The sequence below is a fragment of the Aotus nancymaae genome, unplaced genomic scaffold (assembly GCF_030222135.1).
Source record: "Aotus nancymaae isolate 86718 unplaced genomic scaffold, 86718_ANA_hifiasm-v0.15.2.pri h1tg000004l, whole genome shotgun sequence".
Lineage (NCBI taxonomy): Eukaryota > Metazoa > Chordata > Mammalia > Primates > Aotidae > Aotus > Aotus nancymaae.
The window spans coordinates 52,789,261-52,817,023 of NW_026988415.1; the positions used below are offsets into that span (position 1 = coordinate 52,789,261).

The following is a 27,763-nucleotide window of genomic DNA, read 5'->3' on the forward strand; positions in this document are numbered from 1 at the left end:
CTGCCCTTGCTGCCTGCCTCACCATGAAAGGTGCCTACACTCGTTTTACCTTCAACCATGAGTGTAGGGCTTCCTGAAGCCTTCACCAGAAGCTGAGCAGATGTTGGTGCCATGTTGTTCAGCCTGTAGAATTGTGAGCCAATTAAACCTCTTTTCTTTACAAATTACCCAGCCTCATGTATTTCTTTATAGCAACACAAATATGATTTAATACAGATATCATTTTCTCTGATTTTGTATATGAAGAAATTGTGTCATAGAGAGGTAGTGAAATAACTTATTTTGGGTCACATGTCAAAAAATGGCAGAATGAAAATTTCAGCCTAGTGCTGAGCTGAGAGCTAAGGCTCATAACACATGGAGACCATAAGTCTACAAATACATAATATAAAGCAAATTAAAGCTTTATAAGTTGCATGAAGAGTCACGAAAAAGTGCTAGAGCCATATGATGAAAAAACACGGCTTGTTTGCAGCTCAGGCAGGAATGAGAAAGTCTCAACGTTAAATTACATAGGTGATTTTGAATGGTTGTCTATAAATTTCATGAGGCATGATGTAGTTACAACCCTACATCTCAGACTATGTCCTTTTTTATAAAATAAATATGGCCAAAAAGAAGTGACTACAGAAATGTCACAACATCAAATGAAACTTTTCTTCAAAATAAATGTATAATTATTAAGAGAGTTGTCAAAAGGTAAAAAACAAGAACTCAAAATTTTATTGTTTCCTTTTCTCCAGTCTAAACCTTCACCTGAAGCCTGAGATGTTTCAAATTCCTTTTGTGCTCAGAATTAAATTGTGAATCTAGAGTGTATGAATTTTTCCCATCTCCCAGCTTTCTTATTTACTTTCTCACTGCTGCCCTTTCCATAGCCGAAGCGAATTGAATGTTATACCTAAAGCTGTACTCCTTACTAATCAGATAAGGCAGATCACTAATAAGAACTTTAGTGCTTTTCACATAGGGAAAATACTATGTTGCTTCTAATTTAGAAGCTACATATTAAATATTTAACTAAATCTATTTAGTCTATTGTCCTCCATATTTCTCTACCATAACTTTTATAATTAATATAAAAAATAGCATTCCTCTTCTTCATCAAGTCCTCATGAGTACTTTAAAAATTTCTTTCTCAAACACTTTACTGGAACTTTTTACTACAATCAACAGAATAATGTAGTTTTATTTCCTAGGCAGCATTTCTGATAAGCATGAAATATGGTAGACCACTCTCTCAATCATTAGATAAAAACCGATGCAAATAAATGAGTATTTCCTTTTATTATGGCATAATTATCACGTCTGCGTCAACGGGTAGACTACAGAAGAATGTGATACAAGAAGGTGAGTTATTTTATGTAAATGATGAAATAGACATACTAGAGTTTTGTGTTATTGGTCAGATTAGGTTAGATGATTACGCAGTAATAAAAAGACCCCAAATCTCAGTGGCTTAACATATAACAGTTTATTTCTAACTTTAAAAAAGTTTACTGCAAGTCCATCAGCACTCCAGTCAGGTCCTTCTAAATTGTCACTTATGGACCCAGGTTACATCCATCTTGTAAGTATCCCATTTGGAACAACTTGCTTGCACGTCACCATCACAGGCAAAAGAAAACTGGAGGGTCATGCAGAAATTTTTACTGCTCCAACATGGAAATGCAAAATCACTTCTGTTTACAATCCCTCTGCTTGAAGTAGTCAAATGACATTGCCTAACTACAAGAGGTTTGGAAGTGAATGGGAGCAGATAGATATATGATGAGCTGTAAATACTTTTGCCATATTCTACAAACAATATAAGCTTATGAAAGCATTTTAATGAACATTTTGAAAAACTCTATATGGATACAAAATATCCCATAAATGTAATAGTTTTTATCAGCATAAACATATATTTTTAGGAAAAAGCTAAAGTTATGAAGCTCCAAGGTGATCTAACATGGCATCACTATAATGTTCCAAGAACCTTAATGAGAGATTCCAGTATTTCCAATGCAAAAAATTTGGCAAGCCAACATGTTATTTATCTAGCAGATGTTTTTTGTCTTTATAATTTTACTTGTGATTGAAGGTAGCTGAGATAAAATCTGCTATTTAAAAACAATAGCTATTTAGCCTTTCATCATGCCAAAATACTTTGTACCTATGACATTACAATTAGCACATCCTCCATCACAGGTGGTTTTTGAGGCATAAATTTATAATTTATGTTACTCTGATATATAAAAATGTAACATAAAAATATTTTTTCACTTATTTTTACATTAGTGGTAAAAGTGAATCAGCAACAGATACAAGGCACCAAATTGTAGTAAAATATGGACACAGGAAGATCAATGATGTCACTATCACCTAAATTTAACTCCTATAATATTTCAATATTAATGTTTAAGACAAAAATATTTTCAACAGCAATCTTACTAAGATTTTGGCAGTAGTTTTATGTAACACATAGCGTACTAGAGGTCTGGCACTTAACTTGCGTACAGTAACCAGCTTCAATATGAAGGCATTACATATGTTTTTAAAAAAACTTTTCACATGCTAAATATTTTGGCAAGGGTGCAATTAAACACAGTAATGAAATTATAATAGCAAGATTAAGAAACTAAAAACTTGAAACTTATAACCTAAGCATGAATCATATCTTATAAAAGGATCACCAATTATATAGAATATGGCCAGATAACTAAAACTTAATAGTATAAAACATGCAAAAACAATTTCAGAATATTTCCTAATCAAAAACCATCAGAGTCTGTTTAAAATGATTCCCATACAAAATGGGTATAAAGTTACTTCAAATCATTTAATATTGTAATACTAAATATTATTCAATACTGTATAGTGAACAGTGCTGAAGAAGAGGTAAATTTCACAGATATGGGGGTTTACTTATGCTGTAAACTTCGGTCCTTCTTGTTCACTTGAAGCAGCATACAACATCCCAGAATTTCCTTAAGTAAGAAGCAGATGGCTGCTGCCCTGGCAAAAATAAGATGTGTAAGAGTCAAAGGCACACTATTCAGCTAGCCACAGTGATTAGCAAACACTTGCCCTTCCCACCCCACATGCTCTTCCCCATGTAAACAAAGATTCATTAAAGAGAAAAGTAAAATGAACTAAACTTATCTACAAAAGCAAGGAATTGAGACATCAATGTTAAATCCTTGCATCAAAAACACCAACTATCATTATCTGGAAATTTCTGATTATATTTCAAAGATGTATTCAAATAAGATACATTTAAATCTTAGATACACTTATTTTTTGTCAAAGTTATTCATTATCTAACACGTTTTACTTTAATTTCAAACATTTTATTCACTGGTATGACAACAGAATTTTAGCTCCCAGAGGAATTAACCACTGGAAGGAAGTACAAGCAAACAAACAAAAACGTATATTTAAGTTGTCAGCAGCCATTATGCCCCTTTCTGGCACAGTGGGATTTGACTGGCAACTCAAAGTCCAGAAATAATTCTACTAACACAGGGAAACTCGGTAAACTCATTCTTGCTTTTTTTTTTTTTTTTTATGTTATCTTGACTTGTGACTTGGACCAGACTTCTTTTTCTTCTTCTTACTATGTTTCTTGTGCTGTTTCTTCTTCTTCTTCTTGACCTTTTCCTTTGCTTGTTCTCGCTCTTCACACCTTCTCTTCTTTTTGGCTTGCACATCCTCTTCATAATCTGATTCAGATGAGGACTCAGATGATAAATCATCATCAGGATAACTTTTCTTTCTTTTTTTGCTGAGGCTTCTCACATCCTTTTCTTTCTCTGTTTCATCCTTTGACTTCTTTTTCTTTTTTACAGACTCCTTGCTCTCTGATTCTGATTCATATGTAGAGCTTTGTGATGATTTGTATGAACGGTTCTTCTTTTTCTTTTTCTTTTTTCCTTGTTTCTTTTCCTCATCCTCAGAATCTGAAGAACTGCTTGAAGAATCAGAGCTTGACGAAGGAGATGAAGACCGACAAGATTTCTTCTTTTTCTTTCTCTTTCTTTCTTTTTTTTTAGAGGAGCTCTCATTTCCACTTAATAATTTCTGTCTGCTTTTTTCAAGTTCTTTCTTCCAATTTTCATTCATTTTTTCTTCAAATTCAGCTAATGCTTTTGAGCCTCTTTTTTTATTTTCTAATTGCTTCTTTACTTCTTCCCAGGTGGGCCTTGGTCGATTCAGATAATCTTGGATTGTTGGGCCCACAGATTGAGTTGGGCCTCTCCATCTGGCCATTGCTATAGGATTCATATAGGCTACCCGATTATCCCGCTTCCCCATGGTGCCTGATGTTTCCCAGGGCAGACTCTCAGTTGCCAAGGAGAACAAAGATAGATACACTCCTTAAATTCTTAATCTACTGAAATACCAAGCAAGGTCCATTCTGTAAGAGAAGCAGATGGAATGATTACAAATCACCTTTAATATAAAGACAAAATAAACATATAAGCTTAATTATTCACTGCCTATCACATAGTAGAGTAGAGATTTCCAAAATCTTATATCATGGGTACAAACAATATACACATTTAAAAATTTTACATATTAAAGACACTGTGGTATAAACATAATATAAACTAAAAGTGTTTTATATACCTCATGTAAGATTCTGACAGATATCTAAAATATTTAATAGCCACTTCCTTTTACATTCTATGATGCTTACCTTTTTTTTCCTTTCTTTCATTCCTGCTTTATATAGTATATAGAGATAAATTTATATAGCTAGAATCTGTACCAGACAGACCTTCACCAACTCAGGGAAGTGCAACATAACTCACTCTACTCCTTTTGACAGAAGCCCAGGAGTCATACCTGAAAACTCCTTCTCCCTCAACTGTCAAATCCAATACATTACTAAATCCTGATATTTAAACCTCCCCAATAGGAATCATATCCATTCATTTGTCTCCAAATAGACTGTCATCAACGTAGTTCAGGCCACTATCATCTCTTACTTGGACTATTAATCTCTACTCCCTATTAAGTGTTTATTCTCTGTCAAGGGCTGCTTAGTGTTTGCAATGCATTATCTCATTCAATCTCAAGGCCAAACCTATGAAGTTGATCCTATCATTATCCCTATTTCACAGATGGATAAACTGAGGCTTAGAGAATTCGAGTAAAACTCAAAATTTGAACATGAAGTAACAGGGCTAATAAATGGCATAACCAGGATTTAAACAAAGGGAGCCTGATTACAAACTCTGAAAATATAAGGCAATACCAAATTGTCTCCTTACATCAACCTCTTAATAGGTAGCCTTTTCCCACCCTTACTCCCTTTTATTGTAGTCCCCACTGTAAACAGAGGGATTTTAATGAACTCCAGTGGCTTTACATTTTAATGAAAATCAAATCCAATCTCCTATAAGGTCCTATATGATCTGCCCTACTTACTTCTCTCTCTTATTTTGTCTTGTTTCACTCACTCCTTTTCTCAATTTTTTTTCATTTGGTTACTGGAACATGGTGAATTATAGGCTTAGCCAGTATGGCCAATTCCATCTCATCCTTCAGGTTTCAGTTTAAATGTCAATTCCTCAGAAAGTCAACTATTAGGTTAAACTATGTAAAACTATTTTGTGGGACACAAACAATTTAAATATCAACAACTTTGTATGGTTCAAACTTATACTAAAGTAGTTTGCCTCTCTGTCTACCCTTCATCCTCATTTTTCTGTAGGATAGTTCACTGTTTCTTTTATTCATAGCATTTATGAAATTGGTAATTATTTCATTTGTGATTATTTCATTATACATGTGTATCCACTGCTAAATGTAAGACCACAAAGAGTAAAGGTCATGTGTGGCCTATCTCATTCACCATGGTGTTCCCATTACATGACGTAGAATCTGACCCATATCAATCACTCAGTAAATATTTTCTCAATAATAAACAAACAAATAAATGCATGGATGGATAGATGGGTAACTCTGGGAGAGAAGAGGATTCAGAGGGAGCATCCTGGAGGTGGTGATGTCTATAGGATTTTAAGTAATGAACAGGCATTTACCCAGAATATGAGGATATTAAGGACAATTTTGGTAGAGGAAACATGAGAAAAGAGCTCCAGGTATTTATTGCTGATGAAACCTAAAGATCAAGAGGGCAAGGGAAGTAGGTAAGTTTGCAGAGATAAAAAGAAGCCTAAATATGGAATCCCTCTTTGGTCATTCGAAAATCTTGGATTTTTGTCCTATAGTTGATAGGGAGCCAATAAAGACTTTTATATAGAAGAGAAAAACAATCAGACATATCATATATTTTTCTATCAGTCTCCATCTTAACCCTGATCCTTTAAGTCAAGCTAACATATCTACCCATCATAAGCTCAATGCTATAGACATTTCAGTGACTCTTGGTAACAGTTTCCAACATCTTACTTCCTGTGTTCTTGATCTTACTCTCCTTCCTCTTTAGTTCTGTGCAAATCCTTGGTGTTTCTGTAATTTTCATTCTTACTCTTACCCTAACCACCTCTCAAATATCATCGTGTCTCTGATTTGACCAACCGAAACTCTTAAATACTTTAGTTCATATTCAACTTGCAGCGTCTTTCTGTTACTTGACACTCAGAATAGAATGATCCATTCTAATTTCAGTTCCTTGAGATCTAGCCCTGACATCAGCTAGAAAGATAGGCAAAGGCCAGTTCACAAAGGCTTTGGGTGGTATGGTAAGGAGATTGGAATCTCTCCTGTGGGATTTACAGTAAAGCTAATTGGAGAACACTATTTTAAGTAGAAAAATGATATGGTCATATTTGAGTGTTTAAGGACAATTATTTACAGAGTGAAAGATGGATTAAAGTCAGGTTAAGACAGAAGGCGATGAGACCACTCAAGTATTCATGTAAACAAGAAATGAAAGAGTATGAACTCAAACAGTAACACTGTGAATGAAAAGACTGAAACTATATGAGACATGTTGAGAAGATTCTATTTAAATTAGTGACAAATTGGAAGGGTGAAAAAGATACACAAATCTGGCATAAGGCTCCAGCTTGACACATTAGACCAAGGGCAACAACAATGACTAGGTAATAGAGAAAATGGCACAGACTTCGAGAAAAGGTTCTAGTTTCCACTTTGGAATGATAAAGCTTGAAGTGCCTATGAGATTTCTGGATAATTATGCATGTAAGAAAGAGGATGTATGGACATTGGCGCTTTGGAAAGTGAACTGAGTTAGAGATACTGAACTGGCAGTCACTGAATGATAGCTAGAGTCATGAGAGAAAACTAAATTACTTTGCAGGGAAATTTCAAATGAAGAAAAGTCTGAGCACTGGATTCAACTGAACACCAACATGCAAAGGGTTGGCAGTGAATGAAAACCTATAAAGTACACATTAAGAAATTAGCCAGAGTAGTAAGAGCTGGACCAGTATCAGAAAAGAAAGAGTCACAGAAACACAGGGAGAATAAAGTTTCAAGGAAAGCATAAGAATTCTTATGACTCTGTAATGTTTAAAATTTCTACATAAAGCAGGTATTATCCCTACCTTTGAAAAATTCATAAAAATAGAAAAGATGCTATAGACAACAATATTAAATCCAGCAGATCAGTTAAATCAAAATAAGATCTGAAAATGTTCATTATACTTAGCTATTAAGAAGTAATTAGTAACCTTTGCTAATGGAATCTGAACTAAGTGGTGAGGGCAGAAGTCAGGTGACAGTGGGTTAAAAGACTGAATTGAAGGTGAGAATGTAGAGACCTAGAGTATATAGATACAGTTAATATGGAAAGTAAAGAGACAGGAAGGCAACCATAATAGATGCAGAGTTAAAACTGTTTTATGTAATCCCACCACTTTGGGAGGCCGAGGTGGGCGGATCACGTGGTCAGGAGATCCAGACCATCATGGCTAACATGGTGAAACCCCATCTCTACTGAAAATACAATTAGCCAGGCATGGTGGTACATGCCTGTAGTCCCAGCAACTTGGGAGCCTGAGGCAGGATATCAGGCCACTGAACTCCAGCCTGGGCAACAGAGTGAGATTCTGTCTCAAAGAAAGGAAAAAACATAGGTAAGAGAGGGAATAGCTAATGTGGCAAGATCACAGAGAAAACAGAAAGGAATAACATTAAACTCAGAGGTAGAAAGAATTTCTCTTCTCCCAAGAGCAGAGGCAAAGAATAAAGAATGGATATCGATGCATGGATGCAGGATTTTTTGGAGGATGGCAGGAGGTGAAAGAGAGAAAGATGAAGAATTTCTCACATAATAGCCTTCATTTTCACTCAGTGGTAAGTGCCAAGGTTATCTGCTAAGATTAAGACAGTACAGGAGTTTTGAGACCAATAATTAAAACTTGGAGTAACAGCAGAGAATGTGAGATTGTGTTGACACCATATAAGTGTTGCTGGAGTTCACTTGAACCGAAGAATCTGTGTGATCCTTTCCTAGAAGATAAATCAGACTGAGAAAAGAGAAAAAGTAACACCAACAAAATCTCTTGCTCAAATACTCTGTTTTGAAAGCATTGTGGCTAACCTTCTCTGTTTCTATTACAGAACAAGGAGTAACTTGATTTTATATACATCTACTTATTTGCATGAAATGTGCTAAAATCCTGTAAAGGTTAGATATAAATTGTGAAAATCATGCTAGTAATCTGGATATTATAATAATATTTGTTCAACGATTCTTACAATTCTTTTTTGAAAATCTATTATGTGCCAGATACTATGCAGTGGATATTATGGTTTGGTAAAGGGAATAGTTATTACACAAATATAAAACAAATGATGATTATATAATCATAATCATGGTTGGAGAGATAAAGGAAAAGTACAGGATGTTATAAAAGAAACAGATACCTAATTCAGAAGGGAAGGTCAAGTCTGAGCTACTGACATATCATCTGAAACCTGTGGCAGAAACAAGAGCTAGCCAGAAAAGGGTAAACAGGATGTGAGTAATAAAAGATTGCATTTCCCAAGCAGAAGGAATATCAAATGAGATGGTAAGGCCTCGAGGTACAAAGGAAAAGCTGAATACAGTGTAAAATAGTCATATTACTTTTATATACTACTAATCATCTCAATTTCTCCTTTTTGAAAGTGATTATACCATCTGATATTAAACATACTCAGGTAAATATCAACATAAATGTAAGCTCACTGAAAATATATTTTAATGTTTCACAGTGTAGTTTCTACCACAAATATCACTAAAACTAGTTATCTTAAAGACCATCTCTAAATCATTTAAAGATTACAAATGATTCCAATAAATTTTCAGTGAGATGTATAATTGTAGATAAATTCTCACAGATACATAAATTTGAGTTGAAATATCTTTTTCAAAGTAGTTGGCAATTCCTCTAAGCCTTAATCTGAAGCATTCAACTCTTCTGCAAATATCTGGGTATTTGGATGAGGCTCCTATTTAACAAAACCTTAATGTTATTTGTTCACATTAGCTCATGTAACTTACTATGCTGCTGAAACAAATGTATCTTAGAAAGCTTCTTAAAGGATTTAAGATAGGAATGGGTCTGTTAAATTATAAAATGGCAATTATCTGTACATGTAACAATATCTTTTTTTTTGAGATGGAGTTTCGCTCTTGTTACCCAGGCTAGCTAGAGTGCAATGGCGCGATCTCGGCTCACCGCAACCTCCGCCTCTTGGGTTCAGGCAATTCTCCTGCCTCAGCCTCCTGAGTAGCTGGGATTACAGGCACGCGCCACCATGCCCAGCTAATTTTTTGTATTAGTAGAGATGGGGTTTCACCATGTTGACCAGAATGGTCTCGATCTCTTGACTTCGTGATCCACCCGCCTCGGCCTCCCAAAGTGCTGGGATTACAGGCTTGAGCCACCGCGCCCAGCCAACAATATCTTTAATTATAACAATATGTTTAGCCATTTTACATTGGATGATAATATAGAAAATAACAACAGTGCAATCTAAATCACAAACCAAATAAGAAATAAAGAGGGTTTATTGAAAAATTTAATCATATATCATAATTTTCAGGAAATACATAGCTTTAGCAAGGGTGTGTAGTACAATATCCTTTTTCCTAAATAAAAGCCAAGCATGAACACATCCTATTCTAGTTGTTAACATGACTGTTCTGAAGCAGAAATTATTACTCTTACCCTGACTGGAATCAACATGGTAGGAAACTGCAGTGTGGAAACAATTCTTCTCATGTATATGCCCTCCAGCATAGTTCTGTCATGGAGCATTTGTCATTCTAAGGAAAATGTGAGAATTTAAAATATCTCTTCCTCTTTCTTCCCTCTACAGAATTGTCAAGTGACAAACAGTCAATCTCTGCCATCTTAAGGATAATATGTGAAAGCTTATAGAAGCAACAAAATATTGTAGATGCAAGTGCTAAGATAGAAAAGAATGATGTGAGAAGGTAGAAGCTCCAAGGATAAATGTTTGTTAAATGTTTGTTTTAAAGAAATGAGCACTTCACCCTCTCATTGGCCTTACTATAGCACGACACTTTGAATTTTAAATTCAGAAAAACAAATCATCACTATTGTTTAGCTTTTATGACAATGAAGTGATATGTATTTTTTAAACAAACTTTTTATTTAAAATAGTTTTAGATTCACAGAAAATTTACAAATATTGTACAGAGGATTCCTGTATCCCCTGCATCTAGTTTCTCTTACTGTTAATATCTTACATTGATATGGTACATTTGCCACAACTAGTGAACCAATACTAATACATTATTATTAACTAAAGTCCATTCTTTATTCAAAGTTCCTCAGTTTTTAGCTAAGTCCTTTTACTGTCCCAAGAATCCATCTATGATACCACATTACAATTAGGCATCATGTCTTCTAGACTCCTCTGAACTGTGGCAGTTCATCAGAATTTGTTTCTGATGACCATCACTGTCTTGAGGAGTAATCATCAGATATTTATTTTTTAGAGTGTTTATTTTATTTTTTAGACAGAGTCTCACTCTGTTGCCCAGCCTGGTGTGCAGTGGCACCATTTCAGCTCATTGCAACCTCTGCCTGCTGGGCTCAATCGATTCTCTTGCCTCAGCCTCCTGAGTAGCTGAGACTAAAGGCACGTGCAACCACATCTGGCTAATTTTTATAATTTTTCATAGAGACAGGGTTTCGCCATGTCACCCAGGCTGATCGTGAATTCCTGAACTCAAGTGACCCACTTGCCTTGGCCTTCCAAAGTGCTGGGATTACAGGTGTGAGCCACAGTGCTTGGTCTAGAATGCTTTTCAACTTAGGTTTGTCTAATGTTTTTATCATAGCTATACTTAGATTGTAAGGTTTTGGGAGAAATAACACAAAGGCAAAGTATCATTCTCATCACATCATATTAAGGGCATATACTACTAACTTATCATTAAGGTTGCTAACCTTGATCACCTGACTGAAGTAGTATTTATCAGTTTTTTCCACTCTAAGATTATTCTTCTGCCATTTCCATACTGTACTCTTTGGGGAAAAAAAAAGTCACTATGTGCAACCCACACTTAAATAGGAAGTTACATTCCAACTTCTTGATGGGGTATGCTTACATAAATTTTCTGGAATTCATCTGCACGGGAGATTTTTCCATTTATCCCTATTTATTAAGTCATTTATTTATACCAGTATGGATTCATGAGTATTAATTTTATACTTTGGATAATATTATAACACAATTTTATTTTGCTGCTTAAAATTTTATTTTGTTGCTTTCAGCTTTGGCCACTGAAAGCTCTTTTAGTTAGCCCCTGTGTCCTTCTGATATTAACTCCCTAATTTTGTTTCTTAAGTACTCCCTTACTTGCTGGCTCTTACAAGATGCTCCAGTATCATTTTTATACCCCTGCATTAGCCCTAGAATCAGCCATTTCTACAGAGCTCAGGTTCCTTTTACTGTAGAATGCTATTTATTAGAAAACAAGACCTTGGCACTGGGTGTGCTCATTGCTATTGGGATATTATTTCTTCTAGGCCTTCTCAGTAGACAGAGTTACAAAATATATAAAATGCTTTTAATTCATTCAATCACACATTAAGTTTAAGCTAAGTACTTTGCACCAGACAGGAATTATTTAGAGATGATACACAGAACACTGTGTTGACTATAATGTGACATCAAGGTGATATGACTGAGTCATCACTGACAAAGTACATTTATTTCTCAAGTAATAGGAATGGATCTGTCCTCAATATACTTCTGAAATTCTTTGAAAGGCTAAGAGTATAGTCTAAAAAACAGTGTAAAGGCCCTCAGAGGAACTAAATTCACAAGCTTTGTCCCTTTAGCACTTTACCCTAGCCAAGCAGCCATGAACTAAAAAACAACAGTGTCTATAGTTCCAGTGTCAATGCTTTAGGAAATCCTCTGTAGAAAACCATTATACACATAAATACCAAATTCAAGTAAGGATTTTCCAAGAAGGTACTTGTTTTGACAATGCATTTGATATGCTTTGGATAATCACTCACGACTTTCTTGATTGTTTCTTGACAACAGATTTTGCTCTAGAGCACTGTGTTCAGATGTGGTGGTACATGACTTTACATAAAATAATCAAAACGGCCTAGAGCCCTAAAAATTCCAGTCCCTCTATTCCACAGGTCACCTTACATGAACCAAATCTAATTGAATACTGGCTTCTTTCCATCTGTGTGATATGACTACTCATATAAAAATACACCCTGAACAAATAAGGTTTGCCCCACGTTCTATGCCCATTGTCCTAGTTCCTGCTTAATAAATGTCTTTTAAGTTTTGTAGAAATCCTTGACAAGGTTCCTCAAACTACAAATGTTATTAAGCCAGTGTTGTTCAGCACTGAACACCTAAAATCAATTTTATTCGCATTTGACCAGTATGCAACTGAAAAATTATTTCAAACTTTCAGAGTAAGATCAAACTGGACTTTCTATTTATTTCTTATAATTTCATTTACATTTTAGTTTTAAAGTAAAGCAATATGCTTTATAGTAGAGGACCATAATATGCCCCTTGAGGCAATGCACTATGCATACAAACTGATTTGCAGTCTAAAATATGTCAACATTTCCCTAGCATCTAGTTGTGCCAAGATACACTTGTCATCTCGTCTAACAACTTATCAAAGATAAGGCCTTAAGCATAGGAAGCAAAATACCAAGGGAGTTCTTTACTATTTTTCCCAGTGAACATAATTCAAAACATATCTATTTGTGCATGGCTTTAAATAGCATTACTTGGTTTTACATGTATCAGTGCCTTCTGCAAACTGCCACCCACACATAAATTTTTAATGTATTTCTGAAAACAGAGCAGAGAATTTAATGCAAATATACTGGCTGAGAAACAGCCACAAGTACTACAGTTATTTATTGAAGATGGATACACTTGTATGAGTTTTAGATTTTCTCACATTAGAAATGACTATATATGCACATGTCCTTAAAATCCAAAGGCCAGAGCATATTTGCTAACATAACTAAATTATAGCTGGCTACTGAAAATAATAGGATGGAATGGTCAGAAGCATCAAAAACTGTGCAAATTTATTTGTCATTATCATACTAGAATCAAAAAGGACTATATTTACATAACTGGCATGATTTGAAACACCATTTGGAGGGATCACTCAGTATTCATCCTTAGAGGGAGGAAAAGCAGTTCTCAGTTCCAGGAAGATCACTAAGGAAGATTTGGCTGGATGAAAGGAGATAAAGCATCTTAGGAAAATTCACTAGGCAGGCTATATTAATTTCACTGATGCAGCGAATGATCTTTAAAGTTGAAGGCCCAGCTCTCCCATTTACTTGCTGAGTGCTCTCAGAAAAACCATATTACCTCACTGTCTCAGTTCTTATATCTGTAAACAGAGCTGATATATGATCATTCTCTTTTAAAACACCATCCCCTATCCCCAAGTTCAAATGAAATACTCTTTGGGAACCATTTGAAAATTGTAAAGGTTTATATAAAGAGTTGATATTCCTATGACTATTATCATCAGTATATCATAATTAATATAAATATGCAATGCTTAACATGAATGGGTACTGTTCCAAGTGATTTGTATGAATTACATCATTTAATTATCAAAAACTCCATGAAGTAGGTACAATTATTTTCCCTATTTGACAGATAAGGAAACTGAATCTCAGAAAGGTTAGGTAATCTGTTCAAGGCCTTATAACTAGTAAATGCTAAAGTCAAGATTAGACCCTTAGAAGCCTGATCTATAGTCTGTACTATTAAATAATGTTATAGTAGGAAAAGTGGTTGTGAATTCTAGCTGAGGACTATGATGAAAATGCAATGGTTATTTGTAACTGTATAACTATACTTCATGTTCAGAAGGTGACAGGCCAAATGCTTCTTTGAAAGGGCAGAAGAAAGTCTAATGTTAACAGAATTTTAAAGGGTTGATAAGATCAGGTTCTATAAACTGGGACAAATTAAAGAAAATATTCTGTGAATTTGTTAAGTCAATCTAAAATTTTCAGATATATAAAGCATAACCCTGTTGTGGGGTAAGGGTGGAGATGGGAGCCTAGCTAAAACTAGTCAGTGTTTTTTTTTTTCTGCACTGCCATGTGGCTGGATACAACAAATTTTTACAACAATGAAGGTAACCTGGGAAAATGGAAATATACAGAAAACTCAATAACACCATTTAAGTTATCTTCAACTTCTTTCCTTACTGAACCTGATTATTAGAGCTGTTAAAATTGATTCATTAAAGTTTACCCTTCTCTCTTCACACCTGCAAATATGGGAATGCTTAAGGAACAGTGTTACCTATAATCAGTCACAAGGAAATGTAACGTATTCAAATCAGCCTGTATAAGTTATAAATTCTACTTAACTTTCTTCCTTTTATCCTCCAGATTATCTAATAGTATTTGTCTTCCTTTGCAAGATAGTATATGTTTTTGTGATTTATATGTGTAGATAATCATTTGTAATTTCTTTTTCCTCACTGGATTGCAGGTCTCTAAAGATCTAAAAAGTAAAGGCTCTTGCGTTGCCAAGACTACCACACTGTATCCATGGCTTTGGCAGACATTCTGAAGCAACGGAATTTGCTAACTTGACACTTAACACCATGCCACATATTGCAAGCTTATCTGTTATTTTTACTTATTTACAACATCATCGCACACAGCAGTTGTCTTGTAGTCATTAGAAATATATGAGGATTCCATACTGGGAAGTTAGTTATTTTCACCCAGATATCTCTGAATCTTTTTCATTCTTTAACTGATACTGAATTAATCTGCTCATAAAATTACCTGAATCTGGAATCTGAGGATTCCAGTACATTTGCTTATGTTTTTCAAAACTCAATAGATAACATTTTCCTCTGTGTTAGGGAGAAGCTAATTCTAGCCTTAAATGTCTCAACAGCGCTGAACATAAACATAGAGATTACTTATGTAACTCCTTTAAGTTTTCTGATAAGCAGCACTATCAAAATCTTGCAATTTATTTGGTGTAGCCAGTTTCAAAATGTTTCAGCATTAAATTCCTCATCATGGAAATAAATTTGATTTATTAAAAACTAGAGAAACCCTGCCAGATATAGGTGATGGGGAGGAAGGCAGCTTTACATTGCCATGTATGTACCTATGCAACAATCCTATATGTTCTTCACATGTACTCCAAAACCTAAAATGCAATAAAATATATTAAAAAAATTAGAGAAATGCTTAAAGTGTTTATGACATACTAAAATGAAAGCAAACTTGATTTTCATCAGTCTGAATTATTGGCTTAGAAAATAAATCATTGTTCTGTAACTTTATTTCAATCATAATACAATTTAAAATAGAAAAAATGTCTTAAGCTGAGGTTGAAATTGGATGGCAAAAATATATATTCTGAATATAGGTGATTCATTCATTCACTCAACAGCTTTACATTGCCATGTATGTACCTATGCAACAATCCTACATGTTCTTCACATGTACTCCAAAACCTAAAATGCAATAAAATATATTAAAAAAATTAGAGAAATGCTTAAAGTGTTTATGACATACTAAAATGAAAGCAAACTTGATTTTCATCAGTCTGAATTATTGGCTTAGAAAATAAATCATTGTTCTGTAACTTTATTTCAATCATAATACAATTTAAAATAGAAAAAATGTCTTAAGCTGAGGTTGAAATTGGATGGCAAAAATATATATTCTGAATATAGGTGATTCATTCATTCACTCAACAAGTTTTTATTGAGATCCTACTGTGAACCAGACACTAGTATTAGAGAAAGCTTTATAGGGCTTACATTTTAGGGGAGGGAAATAATTAGCAAATTTGGGTTTTATTCCAAATATATCAGAAGGAGTCTAACAAGGACGTTAACAGAACATATTGGGGGGTGACAATTGGTGGAGGGATACAGAAAAAAGTTAAATGACATAATGAGGAAACAACCAGATAAATCTGAAATGTGGAAGATTACATAAAACAAACAGCTGATTTCTTCTAAAAATTGATTTCATGGAAAAAAAGAAAAATTATTTTAGGAAAAAAATTTAAAGAGCTATAACCTTGATTTAATGCCAGTCGAATTGAAAAGCATGTATAAGAAATTTCTTTCTAGAATAATAAAATGTTCTCAAATTAGATTAAGATGATGGTTATACAACTTTTGTAAATTTGCAGTAAATCATCAAACTGTGCACTTAAACAATTCGCATGGTATAAAAACTCCAATAAAACTGCTAAAAACTGAGAGAAGGGATCTAAGATATCTCATACTGATTAGGCATTAGATGATAGGAAAATAAGCAGTTTAAATATGGTAATACTGAGATTACACAGAATGCCCTTATTTTTAGGAAATATATGCTGCAGTATGTTCATATGAAGCATCATGAGGTCTGTAACCTACTTTCAAATGATGCAGCAAAACAGAGAAAGCAAATAGAACAAAATGATAAAAGTTCTTGACTCTAGATTGTGGGTATTTAGGTGTTACTCTTCAGGTTTTCCAAGTGCTTGTGAATTTCATAAGAAAAAGTTGGAAAATATATTATTTTTAAGAGATTAAAAGAAAGTCGCTGGAGGATATTAAGTAGGGAATGACAATCTGTTGTTATTGGCCATATTAACAAACAATTTGGGCCTGCTTACTATATGATTTGATCAGTTTGACAGAAATATCTCAATGCTATGAATATTGAATAAATTTAGTATAGTGAAAAAATAATTAATGATGAAGCTACAGATAGACTTGGAGTAATGTCATGTCTGCAGCAGTATGAATAGCGGTAATGCAATTCACCTTTCCTTTCTACTTTCTATCTGTCCCATTTTTTCCTTTCAGTTTTGGCTAGTTTACTTTTTTTATGCCCAGCTCATGAAATCAAGAATCCTTCAGGTACATAGCATAATAACTAAAGACCTTAATTAAATCTATGAACTCAAACCTAAATAATTCAGTCACTGATTAACTCTTCCACTTTTATCTTCTGCCACATTTGTTCTCCCCTCTGTCTGTCCTTTAAGCTCAGTAGCTTCTTTCTGTCAGTATCCCTGATATGCCATATTCCCTCTACCCAAGACCTTTGCAAATACTATTCCCTCCCTAAGTGAAACCTTAGTATCATTTACATAGGGAAGCCTTTCTTGATGTCTTTGAAAATGTTAAGTGTGATAATTACACTCTAATTATTTGTATAATCATTTGTTTGATACCATTTCCCCCAACTAGATGATGGATTCTATAAGGAAAGGATTCATGTCTTGAGAATTCACCACTGAAGCTCTCCAAACAATAAATAAATATACATCCTATTATTTATCTCATTTACAAACCAAAAGAAACAATCTCTATTAACCTCATATCCTTTAAAATCTATTGCTCCATTTCTCTGCTTATCTTTTTAGCAAAACTCCTGGAAATAGCTACTTATACAAAGTTTTCAACTCCTTTCCTCTCAGTCTCTCTCAAACTCATAGCAATGGAACTTTCATTTCAACCACTCCATGGGTACTTTTCCTGTCTAGGTTATGAATGACCTCTATGTCACTAAATCTCATGATCAATGATTATTCTTCATTTTATCTTCACGGATCAGCATAATTTGACAGAGTAGATCACTCCCTCCTCCTTGAAACACTTACCTCAAATGGCTTCCAGGATAACACACACTTTAGGTTTTCCGCTCACCTTTTCCAGTTGCTTCTTTCCTGGCTCCTTTTCAGGTTCTTCCACTTTTACCATAGATAAATGAGAAATGAGATAATGTTTGTCAAAGTTCTTGCACTAACATGGCAGTAAGTTTTAGGTTGTAGAACTAAAACTTAGAGTAACAAAAAAAATGTAACAAAATTTAAAGAGGTATATGACCAGAACAAAATATTGTTTTATCAGCCAAACTAATCACCCTTTTTAGAAAGTTACGATTAGCACTTCCTTACCATTATTGTTATTTATTCAATTGTAAACAACTATTTACTATAACTATAGATTGCTCCCTGCTCTCCCACATTTTCTATCTGTAACTGTTTACCTAATGTATCCTTTCCTCACTGCCTATTGAAACCACTTTACCCTCAATCTAATCATTGTTCTGAAACCCAATTTCTTTAAACAAAATTCTTCTCCATCACCTACACTTCTATTTTATATTTCAATACTGCTTTAAACCTAATAAAGTAAATTAATAGAAGAGCGACTGGGGTAATATTTATGAAATAGTTTTCCCCACATTAAGTAATTAAGAAATAAATTCATTTTTAATGCTCCTTAGTGTCCCTAAACTTTGATTGCCAACAAAGCCTGATGAATATAGAACTTTCTGATAGTAATAACAGTATACCGATGAAACAGGAACTCAAAATATGGTCCCATGACCATGGGGATCTTCAAGATCCTTTCAGGGAGTCTCCAAAGTTCTCTTTTTTCTAATTACATATTTGTGTAAGGTCTGATTTTCTTCCTATACTTCAACTAAAACATCATATCATAACAGACTGAATGTGGAAACTGATAAGAGAATTATTGAGTGAGGCATTAAAGAGATTTTAAAAATATGCAATAGTATGTCTTGTTTTCACTAAATGTTTTTAATTTGGAAAATAGTTATATTTTATAATGTGTTACCTGGCTAACAGGTAATGGGTTTATTCTTGGTATTTTCAAATGAGTTAAACATTGTAAACATTTCTCAGTTTTACTTTTAACACCACAAATATCAAACGTTACTATATATCAGATATTATTTACCACATAAATAAATGCTTTTTAAGGTTCTTGGTAATTTGTAATAGTGTAAAGAAATCCTGAGGCTATAAAGTTTGAGAAATTTTGCCCTGAAAAATTGTTGCTCAAATAATATCCATGAATCACCTGCCTTATTTTTATTAAAAGCATATATTTTTAATATGTCAAAGTATTAATTGACTATATGTATATATAACCTGCCTATATTTATTAAAAATATAGAGTTTTGATTTTACAGAATATCTTCTAAATCATAATTTTGGGGATTGGTCATGAATTTATATTTTGAACATGATCTCTGGGTGATTCTTATACACATTAAAATTAGAAAAATCAAATGAAGGGATATATAGACTTTACAGTCTGATGAATCCAATCCCTAGTTTTGGACACTTCCTGATTATAACCCTAGCCTATACTACTCTTAAGCAATTTCCAGCTCTTAGTTTCCCCTTCCCCTATGTCCCTAATCCTATTCTAACTGTAAATATTCAATTAAATAACTGTTCATTTCCTGAAGAAGTTCCAAGATTTTGTATCAGAGAAGTTTTAGAGGCAGTAATCTGGGTCCGAGAGAAAGGACACTGGAAAGGACACTTGTACTTTCATAAGAGGCACGTTGTTTTTACTTAAATTGTTTTGAGGTGGCTATGAGAAGATGATGGCGATTCTAATGGGATACTGCCTTCCAGGCTATTCCTTGGCATTGACACTTATTTGATTCTGCTACAGAACAGGGAGGGCCCCTTCAAAGGATTTTATTTTCTGTTCTTCACCTCCAAGCACATGGCACCGTGAAGCTGGCAGCCATTTCGTCTTGCCCTGGCCCCAACCCAAATCAGTTATTCTTATCAAGCTACCTGCTACTTCCTCAATGCTTGTTGTGATTTTAATACACAGTTCTGACCAACCAAAGGCTTGAAACTGGTTAGAATGTTATCAATTCAGTCAGTTAACAGAAAGCTAACAGTAACCCATGAAATTTTGCCCATCACTGAACCATCCCTTTAAGATCCATCCCTTTAAGAAAGTTCTCCTCTGCAGAAGAGTGCTGCTCACAGTTTATTAACCTGCAGGATGAGAATTATACAGAGTGATGTTTAAAAATCCAGATTCCCGTGTTTCATCCCAGACCAAGTATATCAGAATCTCTGGGAGTAAGACCTAGGAATTTAAAAAATGTCTTCAGGGGCCGGGCATGGTGGCTCATGCCTGTAATCCCAAGACTTTGAGAGTCCAAGGCAGGCAGATCACCTGAGGTCAGGAGTTTGAGACCAGCCTGACCAACATGGTGAAACCCCATCTCTACTAAAACTACAAAAATTCGCCGGGTGTGGTGCCATGTGCCTGTAATCCTAGCTACTCTGGAGGCTGAGGTAGGAGAATCTCTTGATCCAGGGAGGCAGAGGTTGCAATGAGCTGAGATTATGCCATTGCACTTCAGCCTAGGCGGAAAGAGCAAGACTCCGTCTCAAAAAAAAAAAAAAAAAAAGAAAGTCTTCAGGTGATTATGGTAGAAACTAAAGTCTGGAAACCACTGAAATAGGAAAAATGTCATGTAAAAACAATACGGAGAATAGGAAAAATATGCTTATTCTCTATCATCACCTAGTTCTTTTACCAATTGCAAACAGATGGATGTTGTCACCTACATGCCCTTCTATATAGACATAATATTTGTTTCCTTCCAATTAGACACTGCTATTCAGGAGTTCTAGACCAGCCAGTAGCACCAGGAGTAGTGAGAGTTATTCTCTCTATCTAAAGTCACAAGATATTTAAGTATAAATTAAAATGCCCAGGTAATAGCTTATACTGAAAATAGTATAAACACAGGAATGTTAGTTGGATAACCAACATATTCTGTCTCTGTTAGAGGATGTACATACTTTTGTATGTATATCATACACAAAAATCATAATCAGAGTTTTCCTTGGTGAGCCTGGAATCATTAAAAAGAGAGTCAGTAGACTTTCTTAATGATCACTGCCTCAAGGTTTAATTTGATGTATTTACCCATCTCCATCATTGAGAAGGAGACCGGAATATTCCAATCTACTAATCATGGCACTCTTTCTTGACAGTGCTGGAAACCTGCAACTAGCTCTCTCATTTTCCCTAATGGAGCAGTTTTCTTTCTGATAATTCACTCTCTTGTTAAATGATTAGATTTTACTTTTTCAATTTATAATCACGGTCTATTTGTGTCTCCTTTAGACTCAACCAAAACTGAGCGTTTCCAAATTGAATCATCTACTCGCCAGCCTTCTCTTGGGTTAATTTTGCAGGTGTTTTATTTTACTGGGGATTTAAATTTTTCTTAATTTCACCTTGTATTTCTGACCCCTTTGTAGTGATTTCACATGATACAATGAATTTTAAAAATACAAGCAATCAACTTTTAAAGAGATTTCAAGATTGTTTAGTATAATGTCTACTAATTGTAAAAATACCATGGAAGAAGTTTTCCATTTTGTTATATTAACTGGAGAATATTTTCAAAGTGGTTTACTGCATCAAAAGATATTCCAAATGAAAATATTATAAACAAGCATGTAATATCCTTCTCAAAAGATGCTCTGTAATATTGACATTTTTTGTCTGCATTTTGCATTTCTACCTCTGCTTATCTTAATCTCTCTCTTAAACATACAAGATGATCCCTTGTGCTGACAACCCAATGTTATTTTTCTCTGCACTCACTTGTTCTTTCCCTTTATAAAAAATACCCTGGGTTTTTTAAAAGGTCTAAAATACATGTGCTTTATTGCACTGGATAACAATAAACATTTTAATTTTAACAAAGATTATATTCATAATCTATTATCTAGATAATTCTTTGTTCAACATTTTACACTGTGTAAATATCTCAAAAGAGCAATTTGAAACAAGCAAATGTTAACCTTGTTGTTACTGAAAAGTTAAAACTTTGTTATTAAACTTTTATAAGAAACATTAGTTACAAAAAGCAAAAACAGTAAAATTAGTACTAAAATGCATGGATGCATGCTACCTTTAGAAGGGCTTTGGACTTCAAAAAGGGTTTTAATGTTGCATCTCAAGTTTTAATAGTTGTGAAACCATAGACTGATCTTTTAGCCTTTATTATGATAGTCTTCACATTTGTAAAATGAAAAACCCTGTCTCTAGCTTGTGGGTTTTTGTGAAAATCAAATATCGTACTGATATGAGCACACTTCAAAAAGACAAATGTGTTATACTGATGTAATTTCATACTGTTAGAATTGTTAATATTAAGAATTATCATGCTGTCAAAAGGATATAAAGGGAGGACCATATAGGTCTATTTAACAAAAATTCCAAAGCAAATTTTGAAATTAAAGAATATATATCTCAGTGATATTACACACACACACACACACACACACACTCACAGGTAAGCTTTTAGGAGGATCCTATAAATAATACAGATAGCTATGCAAATATTGTACACTGGATTTGCCCAGCTTACATACATATTATTTATTCTTTTCTGTGTGCAGTCCATCTTCCATACTGCCAACTCTAGTTACCTACCTTAAAATAAAACCCTAACTTTTTAAAATGTCATTAGTTTGGCAAAAAGACCCTGGCTTCCACTTGTTTCTCCAAACCCATCTCCCCTTAACTTTCTTCCTCTTATTCTCTTTTCTTCCTTGACTCGTCACTATGACTCCTATGCTACAGCTATAGGAAATACCCTACTGTTCCTCAAATATTTCTGGGTCTTTTCTAACTCTTTGACTATAAACAATCATGTTGTTTCCTTTGGCTGGAAACCTTTCCTTTAATCCCTGACTTCTCTGATCCTCTTAGTAGGAAATAATTTCCTTCTACCCTATATTTCCATTACATGTTGTTCACTCATTTATTCAAACAATATTTATGGAGTGTCTATTATGTTCCAAACACTGTGCTAGGAAATGCTTACAACATGAAAGTAAACAATGCAATCATGGTTCCTAACCTCATAGATTTTATGGCTGTTCATATTAAATAAATCACAAGTAACTACATAATTAAAAATATGACAGTGCCATAATGGTTCAATGGCAGTGCATAACTACTACCCAGTCTACAGGATCCTTAGGGTAGCAATGATGAGTTATTTATCCATTATTTCCTGTGGCATTAAACATACAGGAAGTGCTGGAATAAATCTGTTTGTTTGTTTAAATTACATAGCCCGTCTCAGTAACTGTTTCATCACAATGCTAAACATAGTCTATTCAATGCAAAAAAGGAAACTATTCAGTAACCTAAATGTTTTGTCTTTATAAGAAAAGTGGTAGTTTACATGTTTTTTGACTGAATTGGCATCTCAATACATATTATGTTACTGAGCATTTGGAGCTAGAATTACTTGGAACATAAATTCTCATAAAAATACACAGATGGCATCCAGTTACGACTGGCTAAGAAGATCAGGAAATCCTTTCCCCCCAAAAGTACTAGAGGTTAAGTATACCTAATCTAAACATCATAAATCCTAAGTGCTTCAAAACCCAAAAGGTTCTAAGTGGCAACATGACATTCACAGGAAATATTCATTGGAATATTTTGGATTTTGAATTTTTCATTAGGGCTATGGAAATGGTAAGTATAACGCAAATACTTCAAAATCCAAAAAAATCCCAAATCTGAAACACGTCTGGTCACAAGCATTTTGGAAAAGGAATATTCAACCTGTATAAGCCTGGAAAAAATTAACAGAAGCAACCATTTTGGTAGTCTGGAAATTAACCAAAAACATACTTCCATCTGAGAAGCATTTATGCTTGAAAAATCTCTGACTTTGGGATAAGCATAGTAGGTAACTGTGGCCTAAAGCTGCTCCCATATTTCCCATCCCCAGCTCATTTAGCTCAGAGGTTCTGCCAGGACTCATACACTGAAAACCACAAAACATTACTGAAAGAAATTAAAGAATATCTAACTAAATGCAGAGACATTTCATACTCTTGGGTTGGAAGGGTCAACACTGTCAACATGGCAATTCTCTCCAGTTTGATTGATAGGTTAAATGCAACCCCTATAAAAATACCAGCTGGCTTCTTCAAAGAAATTGACAAGTTGATCCTAAAACTGACACATTGATTGAAAAATTCATATAAAAATATAAAGGATCCAGAATAGCTGAAACAATCTTGAAAAAGTAGAGTAAAATTGGATGACTCATACTTTCTGATTTCAAAACTTACTATAAAGCCATAGTTAAGATAATGTGGTGTTGGCATATAAATAAGTGGATCAGAATTAATAGTTTAAAAATTAATCCATACATTTATGGTCAATTGATTTTCTACAAAAGTACAAAGACAGTTCAGTGATGAAAAGGATAGTCTTTTCAACAAATGGACAATTGCATATCCGTCTTTTATAAAAAGAAAGAAATTAGACACTTAACACAAAAAAAACCTCAAAGTAGATCACAGACCTAAATGTAAGACCTAAAGGTAAGAGTTAAAATTATAAAATTTCAGAAGAGAATATAGGAGAACATTTTCATGAATTGAGTTTGGGCAAAGAGTTCCTAGGTAAAATGTTGAAAGCATGTTCCATAGAAGAAAAATGTATAAATTAGACTTCATCAACTTGTGTTCCTCAAAAGTCATCATTAAAAGAACATAAGCCACACCCCATGAGAAAATATTGCAAATCGTACATCTGATCATATCCAGAATATTTGAAAATGTCTTACAAGTCAATAATTATTAAGACCAAAACATTAAAAATTGGCAAATAATTTGAATGAACATTTCTTCAAAGAAAATACACAAATGGTTAAAAAGGATATGAAAATGTGTTCAACATCATTTGTCATTAGTGAAATGCAAATCAGAACTCCCACAAGAAACTACTACACATACACTAGGATGGCCATAATAAAAAAGGCAAACTACACCAAGTTTTGATGGGAATGCACAGAAAGTAGACCATGGTGCATCTACTGGTGGTATTGTCATATAGTACAGCCACATTGGAAAAAATTGTAGTTTCTTAACAAATTAATCACAAATATACTGTACAACACAGCAATTCTACTCCTAGAGATATATGCATGAGAAACAAAAACATATGTCTACACAAATACATGTATGTAAACATGTATAGTAGCATTACATATAATAGCAAAAATAACTGGAAACAATCCAGATGTCCATCACCTGGTAAATTCATGAATAAAATGTGATACAGTCATACAATGGAATAGTATTCATCAACTAAAAAGAAAAACTATTGATCCATGCTATAATATGGCTGGACCTCAAAAACATAAGTGAAAGAAGTTAGGCACAATGGGGAATATACTGTATGATTCTATTTAGACAAAATGTATAGAAAAGGCAAATTTATATAGACAGAAAACAGACGAGTGTGCTTAAGCCTCGACGTGGAAACATGGATTGACTGCTAACAGGCCCAAGATAACTTTTTGGGGAGACAGGAAAATTCTAACAATTATGGTGATGGTCACACAACTCTCTATAAATTTACTAAAATTATTGAATTATACACATATAATGAGTGAAATTTACGGCCTGTAATTATATTTCAATAAAGGTTTTTTAAAGAAAAAAGCCCACAGGGATTTAGTAAATAGAAACAATTTAGTGGATTTCTTTAAGTCCTTACTTAGCTTTTTTAGGCTCACTGTATGTACCCATTTTCCTAATATCTACTTCTATACTAACACTCTTTACAACCAAGTCTATATCTCCAGCCCTGACTTCTAATCTTTTTTTTTTCTCCAGTTTTCATCTCATATATTCAGTTACTTCTTATACTCTCCCAGCAAAAGTTAACTCCTCCACTTCTGGCCTCAATAAGCTTTCCTTCTCAATTTTCCCATACCTATTAGTGGCACCTATAATTTCCTATGTTTCTCACAACTTCAGTGTTGTTTTCAGTCTCCTTATTTTAATCCCACATTAAATTAGAAACCTAGTAAAACTGATTTTCTCCAAAGCATCTCTTAAATGTGCCCTTTCCATTGTCTGATCAAACAGGTCTTGCTGGTTTTATATCCTTATGCATAGGTGTTAAAGCAATCTATCTCATGTTCTATTTTCATATCACTACAGTCCTTGAAAACTTGTAGTGTCTTTAAATTTACATAAGCCTTTTTTTCCAATCAAAAATATCTGCTGAAAAAAGTAAAAACAGATAAACAAAAAATAACCATGGAGTACACTGCTTATAAGTAAACATAGTTAATACCTTGTTGACTATACTTCCAGATATTTTCATGTATATTTATACCCTTTATTTAAAAAAAAACAAGTTTATATACATAATATTCTGCAACCTGCTTGCATGACTAAATGCTACATCATGATCATCTTTCTAAGTTAATAAATATTTATCACTACTGATAACAGATTAGCATTCCTTTGGATAGATGGACCTTATTTTGTTCAATTGACTATTACTTTTACCAAAATTTTGTAAATTAATTTAAAAACTATTGCTGTTACTTATTATATTAAATCTAAATTTATAACCCTTGCATTCTCCAATACATCTCAATATTTTCCAATATAATTCCTTTATGCCAGACACAGCAATCTGCTTGTACTACACACATATATATATATAGTTAAGTCATGCATTTACATCTTCTTATATCCTTAGCACTGATATTTAAATTTTTTGCATTATTTATTTTACTTATATATATAATTGCCCTGGAGGTGTCTCAATCTTGTATTTTTTTCTCTCCTATATTAGATTGTGAACTACTCCTAAATCAATTTTCAAGTTTGTTTTTTTCTATACCCACAAAGCAATCAATATAGTGCTACATATACAGTAGGTCATTAAATTAATATTGATTTAAATTAAAGATACAAATTCTTGCATTCATTCCTCATAAGTTCATTTGGCAAAAACGATTTTGAGAAAGTGAAATGAAATAAAAATGAAATGAAAAAAACATTTATTATAAGTTAATGAACACCTACTACACACATAACACTGGGTTATCATGGAAACAAATAAATAAATGATACATGATCTCTCCTCTCAAGGGGTTTATAGTCTATAAAGGGAAAGTAAGGCACATAAATAGTTAGACAATGATACAAGACTACCATTCAAAAGATATTAAGGAGCAATACATGATTAAGAGAAAATGAGAAAACAGAAAATCAGTGATCCGGGGACCAGAAAAAGGAGAGCTAAGCCTTAGAAAAGATAAGTCGAATGTTAACATGTGGGAGATTTGGAGAAAAGGCAACCCTTACACACTGCTTGTGGGAATGTAAATTAGTATGGCCATTTTGAAAAAACAGTTTGGTAGTGCCTCAAAAAACTAAAAATGGAACTACCATATGATCCAGCAATCCCACTGCTGGGTACATATCCCCCCTACCACCCCCCCAAATAAAGAAAATCAGTATATCAAAGATGTGTCTATATTCCCATGTTTATTGAAGCAATTTTCACAACAGTCATGAAATGGAATCAACCTAATGTCTATCAACAGATGAATGGACAAAGAAAATGTGGTATACAAACATAATGGAATGCTATTTAGCAATAAAAAGAGTGAAATTC

General features: G+C 33.8%; 1 protein-coding gene across 4 annotated transcripts in view; it reads right to left on the reverse strand.

Moving 5' to 3' along the window:
* Positions 1 to 1,457: 1,457 nt before the first annotated feature.
* The window catches only part of FAM133A (family with sequence similarity 133 member A), a 40,169-nt gene continuing 13,863 nt past the window's right edge, over positions 1,458 to 27,763 (reverse strand). For 2 of the 4 annotated variants that reach the window (XM_012464660.2, XM_012464668.2), the window contains exons 3-4: positions 18,103 to 18,192; positions 1,458 to 4,399 (exon numbers count right to left, since the gene is read on the reverse strand). In XM_012464660.2, coding sequence (XP_012320083.1) covers positions 3,553 to 4,296 — 744 coding nt within the window. In that variant the 5' untranslated portion in view covers positions 4,297 to 4,399; positions 18,103 to 18,192 and the 3' untranslated portion in view covers positions 1,458 to 3,552. Of the gene's footprint in view, positions 4,400 to 10,136; positions 10,235 to 18,102; positions 18,193 to 27,763 lie in introns of all 4 variants that reach the window. The other 2 variants (XM_012464677.2, XM_012464685.2) reach the window with 2 other exon arrangements.